The 16,340-nt window shown below is 52.3% G+C and overlaps 1 protein-coding gene across 1 annotated transcript in view; it reads right to left on the reverse strand.

Annotated features, from left to right (window-relative positions):
* The window catches only part of IGSF21 (immunoglobin superfamily member 21), a 235,281-nt gene that overhangs the window by 2,003 nt on the left and 216,938 nt on the right, over positions 1 to 16,340 (reverse strand). Inside the window, exons 5-7 of the mRNA XM_036115519.2 lie at positions 10,598 to 10,713; positions 7,226 to 7,700; positions 10 to 95 (exon numbers count right to left, since the gene is read on the reverse strand). Of these exons, the coding sequence (XP_035971412.1) occupies positions 10 to 95; positions 7,226 to 7,700; positions 10,598 to 10,713 (677 nt within the window). The remainder of the gene's footprint in view (positions 1 to 9; positions 96 to 7,225; positions 7,701 to 10,597; positions 10,714 to 16,340) is intronic.

Genomic DNA, 16,340 nt, shown 5'->3' on the forward strand with positions numbered 1-16,340 from the left:
GAGGCCGACCTGAAATCCATGGACCAGAATCCTCACTGTGTCCCCGACCCGGGCTCTGCTGGGCGTCATCATGATTTTGGGTCCTTTGGGGGCAACTGTAAGGAGAGGAAAGCCAGGTCAGAGAGTATTGTATGCAGGGATCACCCCCACCCGGCCTTGCCTCCTCCCTAGCCTCTCCTTCCAGCTCGGCTCTCCCGGCAGAAATCAGAGAGCCAGCAGATGTGCGTGGTCTCCCAGGCCCTGCCAAGTTCGTTCTCTGAGAACGAAACTAAAGGACTATTAATTAAACCACGAGCCACGCGTCTGAAGTGCCACATGGGGCTGCGGGCAGCATGGGTGGGAAGAGGGGGAGCGCGGGGAAGCCTTCGGCGGCCGCCTCCGCCAGCCGGGGGAGGCGGGGTGGGAAAAGGAGCCCTGACCCAGGCCGCCCAGGGCAGATTCTGGCCTAGTGCATGTGCCCTTGGGCCTGTCACTTGCCCTGCTCTCCGCAGGTACACAATGGCAACAATGTGAGCAGCTCCTGCCCACCCCGCTATGCTGGCTGTTAGGGAGGCGGCGGGCTGGAGGGCTAACATTTACCGAGAGCCTACTGTGCGCCAGGCCTTGTGCTTCACCTCGTGTCACTTCCCAACCTTCTGGATTGTCCCTGTAAGGAAGCCAAGGCCTGGCAAGGTGTGGGGCGGGGGTCAAGAAGCTTCCTCCCCTTCTTTATTAACCCTCAAGGCTGTGGAGCCGGTTTGCAGGTGGGAGCCCTGCATAGGGGAGGGTGGCCCTGGGTTATTGTGTCCGCTCTTTGTGTCCCGCTGGGATGGCACTATCCTGCTGCAGCCAGCAGAGGGTGCCCAAGGGCACCCCGCTGGAGAAGTGTGACCCCCTTTCCTGTCCAGGTCAGATTGCTCACTGCCCTGTGTGCCAGAGACCCCACCTGATCCTTCAGGCCGAGGCCTGGGCCTAGTGACTGAGGGGAGAGGGAGTCTAACATGCACGAGGCCCCATTTTAGCCCTAATCACCCACCCTGGTGCTTATGAAGCTGGGTACCACGAAACCCATTCTGCGGCCATAAACCCGGCCCTCAGGAGGGTCGTGGCTTGCCAAAGGTGTGGCCTCGCCACAGGCAAGGAGGTGGCAGGAGCAGGGCTTGGTGGCACACAGGTCTTCAGAGGGAGGCCCGGAGGCTGGGGGCGCTGGGGAAGAAGGGGAGGGCAGAAGGCTATCTTCCACTTGGGCAGCCAGACTCCCTCCCTGGCTTTCTGAGCTGCCTGTTCCCAAGGACTCCTATGTGGCGCCGACCCGAAAGACAGTGGGGGACAGGAGGGGGTCTGCTCCGCCCTCACTCTGAGCTCCATCCTGGCAGCTGTTGATCTACCAGCGCCTTTGCAGCAGATGGGCCTCCGTACGCCCCCTCACTGCCTATCAAATGTTGCTTCCACAAGCCAGGCCCACTGCTGTCACCCTCCCCACTCCCACCCCCACCCTGAGAGCCACCAGAAGCTCCTGGCAGCTGAATCCTGCCCCCTTCCTTGCCTGCTCCTAAAACACAGCACTGAGAGTGACCAAAAGGAATGTTCTCAGCCCCTGGACTTTTCCTGCTCTCCACCCCTGGATACACAGAAAGAGCGGGGGTCCAGAGACCCAGGGTTGGGGCCTGGGCTTCTGCTCTCTGATGACCTGACTTGGATGTGTCAGTTCAAATTGTTGGGCCTCAGTCTCCTTACCTATAAGTGGGGAGAATAGGCTACTATACTATTTGAGGAGTTGCTCTGAAAATAATAATGGGGGACAGATAGGAGGCTATAATATGAAATGTAAAGTAGTGTGCATCTGCCCAGGGGAGTGCAAAAGATCCTGATTATATAAGTTGCCCTCCTTACCTCTCCTGAGCATTCTGCTGCAAGAACAGCCTTGTGAAATCTCATGGAAAAGTCCCTCTAGGCTTTTCCAGGAATTCTGGGTGTTTACTAAAACATCCATCCATCCATTCATCCACCTGCCCACTCATCCATCCATCCACTTACCTATCCATCCATCCATTCACCCACCCACTGACTCATCCATCCATCCATCCATCCATCCATTCACCCATCCATCCATCCACCCACCCATCCACTCATCCATCCATCCACTTACCCATCCATCCACCCATTCACCCACCCACTGATCCATCCAATCCATCCATCCATTCATCCACCCACCCAATCATCCATCCATCCACCCACTCATCCATCCATCCATCCATCCACCCACCCACTCATCCATCCATCCATCCATACATACATACAACCACTCATCCATCCATCCATCCATCCATCCACCCACCCACTCATCCATCCATCCATCCATCCATACATGCATCCACTCATCCATCCATCCATCCATCCATCCACCCACCCACTCATCCATCCATCCATTCATCCATCCACTCACCACCCACTCATCCATCCATCATCCAGCCACTCATCCATCCATCCACTCATCCATCCATCCATCCATCCATCCACTCACGCATCCATCCATTCATCCATCCACCCACCCACTCATCCATCCATCCATCCACCCACTCATCCATCCATCCATCCATCCATCATCCATCCATCCATCCACTCATCCATCCATCCATCCACCCACCCACTCATCCATCCATCCACTTACCCATCCATCCATCCATTCACCCACCCACCCACTCATCCATCCATCCATCCACCCACCCACTCACCCAACCATCCATCATCCATCTATTCACCCATTCACTTATCCATCCAACCATCAATCTACCCACTCATCCATACACCCATCCATCCATTCATTATCCATCTATCCATCTACCCACCCACCTACCCAACCACCCATCCATCCATTCATTATCCCTCTATCCATCCACACACCCTCTCATCCATTCATCATTTCACCATATCACTCATTCACTCACCCATCTAACCATTTTCCTTCCATCCATCCATCTATCCATCCATCCATCACAAACCTACCCATAGACCAACCATTCCACTCACCCACCGATTCATTCATCTGCTCTATACATGTAGTTCTTTATTGTACACCTAATCTGTGTCAATTACTATGCAGGGCAATGTAGGGGATACAATGATGAATAATAACAATAGCTTATATTTACTGAGTACTTACTCTGTCTGTCACTGTGCTAAGCACTTTATACATATTTGCCTTATTTAATCTTCACAACAACCCAGAAAAGTACGAATTAATTATTAAACAGGTGCTTACTAAGTAACATGTTAGGGATTGTTCTGAGCCTTGCACCATGTGAACAAGGCAGGTAGAGAACCTGCCCACACGGACTTTAAATTCCAGTGGGGGAATCCAGGGAATAAAGAAACACATAATACACCTGTAGGTTGAGATAAATGTAATACCAGAAAATAAAGCAAGGCAAGGAGTTGATGGGGTCAGGAGGAAGAGGCTGTTTGAGATAGGGTGTTCAAGGAAAGACCTGAGCAAGAGGGCTTGATTATTCTAGGCAGAAAAGAAAGCCAGTGCAAAGTCACAGAGGTGGGCCCGAGCTGGGCATATTCACAGAAGAGTGAAGAGGACCCCGTGGCTGGAAGAGATGGAGCAGAGAGGAGCGATGGGTGAACACCGCTGAGATTTGGTTTTAAATATAATGGCAGTCTTACAGGGAAATGCACTCTTTTTAAGAACACAATGTGACGAATCTTGATGTGAACACCTATGTAACCACCATCCCAAACTCTAGAACATTCCCATCCCACCAGAAGGTTCCTTTATGCCTCCTTCCATCCTCCATAGGCAAATACTGTTCTGACTTCTAGCACCAGAGATTTTATGTTCTAGAAGTTTATTTCATAAATGGAATCATGCCATATGTACTCTGCTGTCTGGCTTGTTTCGCTCGGGATAATGTGTTTGAGCTCTGTCCCCATTGTTACATGTAACAGGAGTTCAATTGTATTGATGAGAAGTAGTTCCTGGTACAAATATACCACAAATTTGTTCACCCATCTTCCTAATTATGGACATTTGGTTTACTTCTAGTTTTTATGGTTGCTGTCGTGATGAATAAAGCGGCTACGAACATTCACGTCCAAATCTTTGTGGACATACGTTTCCATTTCTCTTGGGTAAACACTTGGGAGTGAAACTACTGGGTCATAAAGTAGGGGTGTTTTTATCTTGGTAAGCAACTGCTAAGAGTCCACCGTAGTGGTACTGTTTTATATTCCCAGCAGCAACGCGTGAGGGTTCTGACTATTCTGCATCCTTGTCGGCGTTTGGTATCACCAGTTTTTCCAATGCTAGCCATTCTAGTCGCTATGAAATGGCATATCTCGCTGAGGCTTTAGTCTTCATTTTCCTGGTGACTAATGATATTATGCACCTTTAAAATGCTTATTGGTCCTCTCTATGTGTTCTTTTTTTTAAATTGAGCTGTCTTGTCATTACTGATCTGTAGTAGTTCTTTATATATTCTGGATACAAGTCCTTTGTCATATATCTGTCTTGAGAGTATTTTCTCTCAGTCTGCAGTTTGCCTCTTCATGTTCCTAAAGGTGCCTTTTTATGAGCAGAGGCTCTGAATTTTGATTCAGGCTAATTTACCCATTTTCAGTTTGTCATTTGGTGCCTTTTGTGACCTTTTAAAGAAATCCTGGCCTACCTCAATGTCACAAAGCTATATTCCCATGTTTTGCTTTAAAAGCGTTATGTTGTTGGGTTTCACATTTACGCCTGTGATCTCAAATTAACTCTTATGCGTATGCGAGGTAGGGGACTGGAGTCATTTTGTCCTTAAGTATCTCTAGTTGTTCAGAGCTGTCTGTTAAAAAGACTTCTCTTTCCCCATCCAACAGCCCAGGGGCCTTCATCAAAAACCAATGGACTCTCTCTATGTGGGTCTATCTCTGGACTCTATTCTGTTCTATCAATCTATTTGTCTGCCATTGGAGCGTCTGGGGTGGGTGTGTATCTGTGTCATGATCTGATTTATACTTTAAGTAGATCAATCAGGACAAAGAACAGAAAAGGACAAGAGTGGGAGCAGAAAGACCAGGCTGGGGGGCTACCGTAAGAATCCAGATTGGGACTGACGGCGCTTGGGTTGGGTGGTCGGAGAGGAAACCGTGAGAAGTGGCAGATGTGGGACAGGTTCTGAGGTGGGGCTGCCAGGGCTTAACGTTGGCTTGGAGGTGGGGTATGAAAAAAGAGCGGGAGAAGTGGGTGACTCCAAGGGTTCTGGCTCCATCGATAGGAAGAATGTAGTTGCCACCATCCATCCATCCGTGGGACCTCCTTCCATCCTCCATAGGCAAACACTGTTTGGCTCTTAGAGGGATGAGCTTGCACTGGGCATAGTCTCCTTGTGGGGAGTGGCACATCCCGGCAGAGGGAATAGCACGGATCAGAGAGAGGCATGCTCTGGTCTTTGTTGGCCTGATAGAGTCCAGAAATAGACCCACATAGAGAGAGTCCACATGGTTGGATTCTGTGCCCCGAGGTTGTCACCCCGCCCCTCCCACAGTCTCCCTGCCAAGGCCAGAGTGCAGGGGCCCCTCCACTCCCTCGGGACCCTCTGGTTCATAGCTCTCTCCACAGGTTACACCTACCGGCTCTGAGTGGCCTCACCACAGGCCCAGCAGGTGGGCAGTAGATTACAGTGGTGAAGAATGTGAGCCTGGGTCAGACCTGGCCGGGTGACCTAAGGGGAGGTACTCCAAGGCTGGCTCCCCTCACTTATGACATGGGAATGAGGACAGCATCTCTCACTGCCCCGGAGGCTCACTGCACAGGCGCAAGGAAAACTTGTGAGGAAATCATCTTGCATAGAGCCTGGCTCCTGGCATTCATGAGGTCCCAATTATTCGCTCCATTCAACAGGTCAGAAAACTGATATTCAGGGACCTGAGGCCTGAGGTCACACCAACAGACACCAGCCAAGGGTGGATGAGAAGCCAGCCCTAGGGGCTCTACTCATCCACCCAATTTGGCCCCTGCACCTTGGTGGCCCTGCTGTGTCCCCCACTCCCCACTTCCCTGGGGTGCATACACATGCCCGTGCATGCCCATTGCCTGTCAGTAGGCCTTGCCCTTGCTCTGATGATGGAAGGTGAGATGCCCGCCAACATGGCTCCTGTCAAGGGAACAGTCTGGGATCAAGGACAGGGCAGGTGAGTGCTTTAATCTGGTTTAGGGTGCAGGTGGGAAGGGGGTGGGGCAGGCCCGCGGCAGCACCCCCTCGTCACCGTCACTGAGATGTGAGATGTGAACTGGAAGCTCACCCCTCTAGCTGCTCTGAAGTCCTTGTCTGGTCTTTCTCGCTCTCAGTGGGGGTGGGGCAGGGCACCATCCAGGGAAGCCACCGCTTAGGCAAGAGGGGCAGGGGATGGCTTTCCTGGGGAAAAGCAGCCCAATGAAGGTTGAGGCTTCTCTGCCTCCCAGTCCGGAGCAGATTGTATCTTGAGGACGGGGCGGTTCAAATTCGAGAAAGAACAGTGGGAAGCACAGAGGGTCCAGAGAGGGCGGTGGGGGCGGGCTCTGTGTTGACAAGGTCCCAGCACAGAGCACCAGGCCTGGTTGTGGGGGCTGCTTGTGAAGTGTCTATGGAATGACAGGTGAACAGTGCTCAGGGGCAGTGGCCATGACAGTGGATTCATGAGGAGGCACAGTGAGAGGCTAAGAGCAAGACTCCAGGGCCATGCTGTCCACCTCTGAACCCTTGTCTGCTTACCTTGAGCAATTACTGGTTCAGCAAACTTTTCTGACTCTCCATATTCTTGATCCTGACTGACCAAATTCCCCCAAACTCTTGTGTTCCTGACCCTGTCCAGCAAACTCCCCTGACTTCCCCTTAACCCCACATGTTCCCCGATCCAGCTCAGCAAACCTTCTAAAGAACCTCAGCTCTGGGGGCGCCTGGGTGGCTCCGTCGGTTAAGCGTCTGCCTTCAGCTCAGGTCATGATCCCGGGGTCCTGGGATCCAGCCCCATGATGGGCTCCCTGCTCAGCGGGAAGCCTGCTTCTCCCTCTCCCTCTGTGATCTCTCTCACTCATGTTCTCGCAAATAAATAAATAAAAAATCTTAAGAACCCCAGCTCTGATCTCAGTGCCTGATGCCCGTTTGCTCCATCTCCTTCCCACGTCCGTGGTGGCCAGCAAGCCAAGGACCCCACGCCCAGGATCCCTGCCACCCAGCTCCGCAGGGGGGCCTGCAGCACGGCACCCACCAAGTCTTACCCAGCGTGACCTCTGTCTGCATGGGCATCGACAGCGCGGGGTGCTTGACCTCACAGCTGAAGAGGGCTTCATTGTCGATCTGCGGGTTGAGCGCCCAGGTGAGCAGGGCACGCACCTCCACGGTGCCGTCACTGCCCGGGACGTGGCTGTGGCGCAGGAAGTAGATGGGCTCGTTGCTGTGGACCCAGCGTGGGAACTCGCGGCTCACCACCGTCTCTGGGATGTTCTCGGTGGTGGGCTGGAAGAGGATGCTGGGGTCCGGGGTCAGGCTACGGGCAGGGCGTTCTGTGTAGGGTCGCCCACCCCGGTTCTCGGCGTCCAGCAGGGACAGCGACCTCTGCATCTTGGTGTCATCCAGGTCACGGTGCAGGAGGCTGCGGAAGGGCCTGCTGTCCTGGAGGGGGTCAGAGCTTGCAGCCGGAGGCTCGGACAGGGGCACTGCTTCGATGGGTTCCCCATCGCGTTTAAAATAAACCTGAAATTGCAAGGAGGATGTGGGAGAGATTTTGTGGGAATGACCTGGCCCTCCACATGGCATCTCAGAGGAACCAGCCACAAAATGCCACGTCTTCCAGGGCCTCCTCCTCCTTCCGGGGGGACTCCCCCTCCTTCCTTTCCCTCCAGCACCCCCAGCATGAAGGCAGCTCAGGTCCACGGGGACACCCAGCCACTGGCAGCAGAGGCTGAGCCTGTCTCCGTCTTTACCAGCAGGTGAGCCTCTCTGAGCCCATTTCCTTGCTTGTAAAGGGGAGTAAGAGCACCTACTCCTGGGTCGGGGCTGTTGGATGCTTAAGTGACACAGTGTCCTGAAACAGGGGCCCGCAGCAGCCCACCTGGGATGGCCTGTGGAAGAGGGAGGAGGTGGGCGGGCACCAGAGAGTAAGTGAGCCTTCGGAAGAAGAATGAAGAGGAAAGGATCTCTGCGTGGGAGCGTTTTGGAGGTTTGCGGACCGGAAGGAAGTAAACAGGTGCGTGTGTGGGAGGGAGCGAGGTGCAGGGATGAGGCGAAAACATGGGTTTGCTCGCTTTCTCTGCTAATGGGGAATTCAAGTTCTGAGAGGCGGTATTTAATTTAATTTGCTGTCTTTTTATTTTGGTACATGCACCCAGAGGCTTGTGGGGATTGGGTGTATTTTTAAGAAATCAGATAAATAAATCGATGGGAGACAGGGAGAGAGGAGGGCAGGAAGCAGCTTTCTGAGGATGCTGGTGCAGGTGAGGGGAGGGAGGAGGATGCTGAGGAGGAGGGAGGGGAGCTGGGGGAGGGGGAGGGAGGGGGGCTGTGGGCAAGGCGGAGGGAGAGGTGGGGGTGGGAGAGGAGGAAGGGGGTTGAAATGTGGGACAGGGAGAATCTGTCAGAGTTTATAGCTCCAACGAAGAATCTCATATGCACATAACAACCTGCTTTGGAATTTTCTTTCTTTCTTTCTTTCTTTGAAAAGTGCTTCAAAAGCAGGTTTGTAATTTATACCAAAGAATTCTTTTAAGTTCTGACGTCCCAGGCAAATGTAAGATGCCTGGAATGTGGGGAATGAAGGATCTTGTGTGTGTGTGTGTGTGTGTGTGTGTGTGTGTGTAGAGAGAGATGTCATTTACATCTATATCTATATTCAACCACATAGATATATGAAATTGAGTATTTTATTGCCATATCTTAAATGGCAGGAGCAGGGAGAGGCAGGGGGTGGGGAGTCTTCCCATAGTCCCAGGGCTGTAAGGAGTCTTTCTTTGTGCCCTCTGGAAAAGAAATTGTTCTTTGGAAAAAAAGACCAGCTTGTCTGATTATAGGGAGGCCAGACCTCTTTTGGGTTCCAAAGGGGGAAACTCGGGGGCCATATCCTGCTCTCACCAATCGCTGGGTTTGAAATTGCCTTTTTATCTGTCTCCTTGGAACTACAAGGTGGAGGGAGGTGGGCCTCACCACAGGCTTGTCTCTGCACCCCTGCCTACTGCCCCACCCGTGCCTGGGTCCACCTGCCTGTTTCTGTGTATTGGGTCTCTCTGCACCTGTTTACTGCCCTGCCCTGAGATGCTGGGTCTATCTGGGCCTATGTTCTGGGGTGAAATTGGCCTGGGTCCCCAGGTTACCCCACTGCATCCTGCCTGTGAGACAGATCGGGGTCTAGAATGTCTCATCTCCCCACCTTGAACTCTCACCCTACCCATCCTCCACTCCAGCCCCAGTCCCTCACTAATCCTAGTGATGTATGAAACTCACAGGTGCAAGAGTTTTATCAATTCTCTTGGAGGAGGCCTGAGAGCATGTAGCCCATGGGTTCCCAATATGGATTCAGGGAACCCTAAGGGTTCCACACAGGTGCTTCAGGGGTCAATAAGGGCAACTTGCCCTTTCTTCACTTTTAAATGTTTTATACATGAGGCTTCATGTGTTTCATTGAGACCAAACAGGTCCTGTTGCTTCTAAAAAAGCTCAAAATTTGGGGGGCACCTGGGTGGCTCAGTCCATTGAGCATCAGACTCTTGGTTTCGGCTCAGGTCAAGATCTCAGAGTCTTGAGATCAAGATCTGTGTAGGGCTTTGAGCTTAGCAGGGACTCTGCTTGGGATTCTCTCCCCCCTCTCCCTTTGCCCTGCCCGACCCCCCCAACCCGGGCACTCTCTCTCGCTCTCTCGCTCTCAAATAAATAAATTTCTTTAAAGCTGAAAATTTTAATATTGTCCACTCCCTAAACCTCCTTGCAGAACCTGAGGAGCAGAGGAGAATCTTTCCGCTCAAGGTCATTCAGTGCGTGTGGCAGGGCAGGGGCTAGAACCCAGTTCTCCAGCTTAGTGTTCCCACCCCTCAAAGTGGCCATGACGATAACTCGTGCGCTGGGCTGACAGACCTCGAAGCAGTTAGGTTGAGTCTAATACGGAGTTGGCCCATTCTTTCTCTTCTCTTCCTTCTGTCCTTCCCCCTGCCTCCCTCCACAGTGGACTTGGAGCTGGAGGCCATGAACTTGAGGCCCATGTCTGTCAAGAACACTGGGTGACTCTGGACATGCCCTTTCCCCTCTCCGGGTCTCATTAGTCTCCATTCTGCTCAATAACTGGGGCAGGAGTGTGCTCGATGCCGAGCTCCCCTAAAGACCCACTGTGCAGTTCTGGGACTCCAGGGCCCAGAAGAAATGGGGCTGTCTGTGCTGGGATCTTGGGAGCAAGGCAGACACATGGACACCTGGGGGGGGGGCGGTCAGATGAGTGGACAGGGTCAGACCAGGGCGGATGGTGCAGAGCTAACTTATGGAGACCACACCCTCTCTCCTTTATTCTGCAAAGTGGGTGCTGTGGTGCCACCTCCAGCTGGACCAGCCGCCGAGAAGGGTGGTCCGGCAGGGGCTGAGGAGGAACTGGGCGCTCCAGGGGTACTCACCATGGGCGCTGGTTTCCCGCCGGACACGATGCAGACCAGCGTGAAGTTCTGGGCTTGGTAGCGGCTGAAGGGGGCTGGCATGTCCGCGGCCAGCACTTCGATGGAGGTTGGGGGAGCTACCCAAGAGGGAAGCACAGCAAGACAGAGGTTTAATGAAAGATTTGGGAAGAGTTCACTGACGACCTAAGCCTGAGGAAGTGACGCTGTGACCTGAGGAAGCAAAGAGCAGCTGGAGGACAAGTGCGGCAGGTGGAGGGAACCGCACGTGCAAAGGTCTGCCGCACGTTGGCCCAGGGCAGGGGATGGTGGGAGGCAGGCCGGGGCAGCGGGCGGCTGGGGGGGTGCGCAAGGAGCTGGGGATGGGATGATGTGGTGCCCAAGGGGGGCCGGGTGATATGCAAGGTGTGGAACAGAGCAGCTGATGGTCGGTTAGCACTTGCAGTGCTATGCTGGGGCCAAGTCCTACCAGCTCATGAGACCCAAATGCGCCCTTTTTAGGACTGTTGTCAAGCAGTTGATGGGCGGCTGGTAGCCTGAAATCGGCCACAGCAGGCGTCTTTACACCACGGAAATTGGCCGCCACTACAAATCAGGGCTTTCTGTGTGTTTCTTTCTTCTGCCCCAGCTCCCAGGGCGGGGGTTTCCCAGCACACCACTGGTTATGAGTTTTCTCCTTTGTTCTGAGAGGAGTGGGGAGCCATTGAAGGATTTTAGGCAAGAGCAGCGACACAATCTGAGTTGCATTTTGGAGACTGAAAACACAGAGGGTGACTCAGGATAGACAGGCTGGCCATTTAGAGCAGGATGAGGACAGTAGAGAGAGTAGATGACTTTGAGAGACATTTAGGGCCAAGAGCTGCTTCTTTCCTTTCTTTCTGGAAGTTGGCTTATTTGGGCTGGTCCCGCCTCCCACCGGCTCACTCTGCTCTGCTCACCCACCACCCCTGGCTGATGCAACAAAGCCAGAGCTCCTGGGCACCGGGAGGTGTTGGAAAGGACACAGACAGAGCCATCGGGAACTCCTGGGTCCAAAGCCCAGCCACGTCACCACACCTATATGTCCTTGGGCAAGTTACCAAAACCGTGAGCCTCAGTTCCCCAATTTGCTAAATGGGAGTCAAACTGGGCAGACGTATGTGAAGGATGGGCCAGGTACTAGATGTGAAAGGACTCAGCGCAGGGTAGGCATCTGCTCTTCTCACGGTTCCCACTATAATGTCCCCAGCCACCTTGTGTTCAGCCAGGACAGGAGCTAGAATCTGAGAACTTCACTTGGGAAAGACTGTCCGTTTTGGCTTATCCAGCCTTGGATCAAGTGCAGCGGGGGAAGCAGGGAGAATGGATTGCCATGGGTCTTTCCTTCCTGCAGGGGGTTTTCACTCTAGTTAAGTTTAATTAAGTTCGACAAACATTTCCTGACACCTACTCGGGGCCGGGCATGGCGCCCAGGCACCCGCAGTAGGCACCCAGCAATGAAACACAGTGACGAGAAGCCCACGGGCTGGGGTTGGAGGGAGGGATGGTGACAGCCGCTGGCAACTCTATTTTGAGGTCCTAGTGAAACGAAGCCAGGTATGAGCCATTCATTCATTCAGGCAACAGCCCGTGCTGTGCTATTGGCAAGGGAAGCGGAACGAACGGGAAACAATGAGAGAACAATAGATGCAGAATTGTAATTAAGTGTAAGATTGTAGGAAACAGATGGTAAGTGGGGTAGGAATTCGGAGAGGGGAAACATACACCGGAACACGTCCATTACCCAGAAGTCCCAGAGTCTGCAATCTAACTTTTCTCCAACTCCAGCAAAACACCTGGGGCCCCACCGCAAGAGCCGACGATTGGCCAACATTTAGGAGCCAGGAGCTGTTCTAAGGTCTTAGCGTGGGTGAATTCATTTCATCCTCCCCATCAGCCTAAGAGGTGGGTTTATTTATTCCCTTTTTACAGATGGCAAAGTTAAGAGGTGCAGGAAATCGCCAGGGGTTCACAGAGTCAGGATTTGAACCCGAGCGCCCCGACTCTGACATGAAGCTGTGCCACCTCGGTCTTTGGAAAGAAGAAAGGAGCTCGTATTTACCTTTAGCCTTAAGTGTGCACATCTGAGCCGCAGGAACACGCATTTACTGGCACAGCTCAGCCTTCATGGATGCCTTGTAATGCAGATCCCTCGGGAGCTCTCCGGTGGGTGGCTCTACTTACCTCGGCTACCGCAGTGACGAAGGGACCGTGCCAATTTGAGCTGTAGCATAAAACTCTGGTACCACTCGTGGTGTACGTGCAGATGTAAGTATACCCTGCAAGAATCCTACAGGCTCAGAAATGGCAGGGCCACCTTCAATGTCACTCATTCTTTCTCACTTTCATCGAGACCCTTAGAACCTTCCTTATAGGACGGCTTTGAGGAGCAGATGACAGGATGCTTACAAGATGCCTGGCAGTGCAGTGTGATTTGCATCACCATGATCCGGGAGGTGGTACAGGGCAGGGGTTAAAACTGTGGGCTGTACATCAGACTTCCCAGAGTTCAAGGACCAGCTGTACCACTTACGGGCTGTGTGACCTCGGGCGAGTGGTTTGACCTCTCTGAACCTCAAGTTCCTTATCCGCAAAATGGAATTACACGGTACTTGTGATGATTGGATGAAAGGTGTTTTGAAAATGCACCCAATACATGTCAGTTGCACTTATTAGCAGGGTTATTTACTAACATTCTTTCCTGAGGCTCCTTGCTACTGGCCCAGAGAATAAAAGGTCTCTGCGTTTGGGGCACCCACAGTTTAGTGAGAAGACCAGAAGATGCCCTGGATTGACACCTTCCAACATAATAGTCAACTCACCCCATGTGGCTGTTGAGCACTTGAAATGTGGCTTTTTTGAGATCCTCTGTGTAAGGCTAAATACGCACTGAATTTTGAAGACCATTTTAAAAAGAATGTTAAATATATCACTAATATTTTATATTGATATATAAATTTCAATATAAATTTTATATGGTGAAACTATGTTTGGGCTCTACTGGATGTAATAAATATATTATTAAATTTAATTCACCTTTATATACTTTCTCAATGTGGTGATTAGGAAACTCACAATTACAAATGTGGCTTGCATGATGTTTCTACTGGATAACACTGGTCTAGACCTTCCATTTTACAGGCAAGTAAACTGAGGCCAGAGAGAGGGAGAGATTTGCCTACAGTCACACTGTAAGTCAGTGGCAGAGCCTAGACTGGCACTCAGGACTTCCAAATCCTGGCCAGGGTTCTTTGCAGAGCACGAACGCCCCCTTTTCCCCCCAATGCACACACACACACACACACACACACACACATCTGTGCGTGCACACATCCCCGTTCTGGAGATCTGCACCCACGTCACGCAAGCTGCCCACGCAGACCCTGATTGGGAGATGTGTTCCGGTCCCTCGTTATATTTCTGAGCAGGTGTTAGCAATATGTACAGTTAATCAAGCTCATAAGAAAATAACAGATTTCAGTTGTATGGACGATGACACAGCAGAGCTGCTAATATCAGCGTGGACAGCCCCGGCTTCCCACACTCTCCCCATCAACATATTCCTCAGTCTCTGTGTCTCAGGGAAATGTCACTCTGCATCTCGCCTCCTGTCTCCTGTCTCCTGGTGGAGGGTTCTGGGTGCAGGCAGTCAGGGAGCTGTCTACACCTGGGAGCCCCTGGCTGTTTATGGATTCTTCCATGCACACATCACATCATCCTTTCCCCCTCCTCCTCCCCTTCCTGTCTCTGGACTAAGTACAGCACTCCTTCCCCCTGCTGCATCCTCATCCCCGCCTCCCTCTCCACCTCCACCCCCTTCCCCACTTGTGCCCCTTCTCATCCTCATCCCGGTCCTCACTCTGTCTCCCCAATCCCATCTCCATGCTCATCTCCACGCCCATCCCTCTTACAATCTCTGACCAAGGTCAAAGCAAGCACCCCCCCCCCATGTGCCCCATGCCTGGGATAGATCCCGTGGCCCCGGGAACAGTGTCCAGTCAAAGGCAGATGGCCAGCTGCAGGCACGGGTATAAATTCCATGCAACTTCCTGGACAAGAACAATCCCGAGTTCCACGCTGGGCTCCAGAACTGGCAGTATAAAGCCGGCCACCGGGCCATGATCCCTGTGGCATATAATGGCAAAGAATCAACACAGACCCCTGGCTGGTCGGTCTCCCCCTCCCCCACTCTTCTGCGACATGTCCAGTGCACCCACCAAAAGCGTCTCATTGCGTGGACTCTGAAGATGTATCTTCCGAGGTCTCTGTGCTGGTGCAGTGCTCTCCTGGGGGGCGGTGGCGGGGGGAGTGCCCACTTGCACCATTTACCTGTAATGACCCTCCTCAGGGGAGGAGACACGGAGCAGGCATATTTGGATTGGGGAGGGGATACATGGCAGCAGTCCTGGTGGTGAGAATCTAGACTTGAGCAGAGCTTCAGAATTGACAAGCCGCTTCCAGACACACGGCCAGCCCTGGGCAGGGGGAAGCCCCTCGGCTCTACACATCCATGGTCAAACAAAGACCACACACCATAAAACACCCCTGAATCCCCGGACCCCAAGTCAAGCCAGCCAACTTCCCGGTTTCGTTTGACTTTGTCTTAAGCAGAGAGGATTGCGCCTGGAAGTTTCCTGGACCGATTTTTGTCTAGCGTCAGGAAAGGTAACGCAGCTCCCCGGCTGCCTCAGCCAACCTCTGCTGCCCCATTCCTCGGCCAGCCCGGGAGGGAGGGCCTGCGGTTGTTTTATTCTTGACAGTTAACATCGACACAGGGAGGTAATGGTCGGGTGATCAGTTTTATGAAATTAACTCTGAAATATTGCCTGTCTTTTATCTTGAAAGCAGAACTTTGTTTTGGTCATCGTAACTCACTTTGAAGATAATGTGATGGTTCTTGGCTCTGTAAATCATCCTGTGGCCTTTGAAATTTGGGAACACAAACCTGTCCTTCCACAGACCCCAGCAGGCCTGTGTCGAACTGCATCTACTGGAGTTAAAGTCTCTCCCCACCCGTGAGGTCCTCCCCGGCCCCCGGCTCAGAGTCACACCAAGGGTCCGGCGCTCTGTACCAACATCCCATGGGACCATGGGCAAGTCCACTGACCCACCAGGCGCCAGTCCTCCCATCTGTAAAATGGGTTCAATAAAACATACCCTGCTAACGTTTCCGCTTCCAGGATTGAGAGGAGAAGCAAAAGAGAAAATGGACACAAAGTGTCCATAAGGACAACAAAGTGCTGTACAAACAGAAAGGATTATGCATATGACCCCTTCGACTGCCCACACCCCTCCCTGGGCTGAGGGAGCTCCTTTCCCTTCCAGGAGTGGCCCGTGTCTAGAGGAGGGGATCGCCTCTCCTATTTCTGGGTCCCACGGTGTGATGGTGAGGAGCACACTCCTGCTCTGGGTGTCATTTATCATGGGGTGGTAATCAATTAGATTTGGGGAGGGGTGGGGGAAGAAAAAGACAAGTTCAAAATTATATTATTTGCAAAAATCCATTCTTTCCTCTCAGCATGCCTGCTCTATTGACTGCCGTCCTTTCAATCAGCAACCATCATTATACCGCATTTCCAAAAAAAAAGAAAAAAGAAAAAAGAAAGCCACCTTCAACATAGAAGTGTCTGTGCATGAATATAAATGCCCCTCCACATTCTCTATTTTAATTTCTTCCCTTTTTTGGGGGGTCCCCCATTTCAGTTTCTTTCTATCCTCGCTACCGGTA

The sequence above is a fragment of the Halichoerus grypus genome, chromosome 5, assembly GCF_964656455.1.
Source record: "Halichoerus grypus chromosome 5, mHalGry1.hap1.1, whole genome shotgun sequence".
NCBI lineage: Eukaryota > Metazoa > Chordata > Mammalia > Carnivora > Phocidae > Halichoerus > Halichoerus grypus.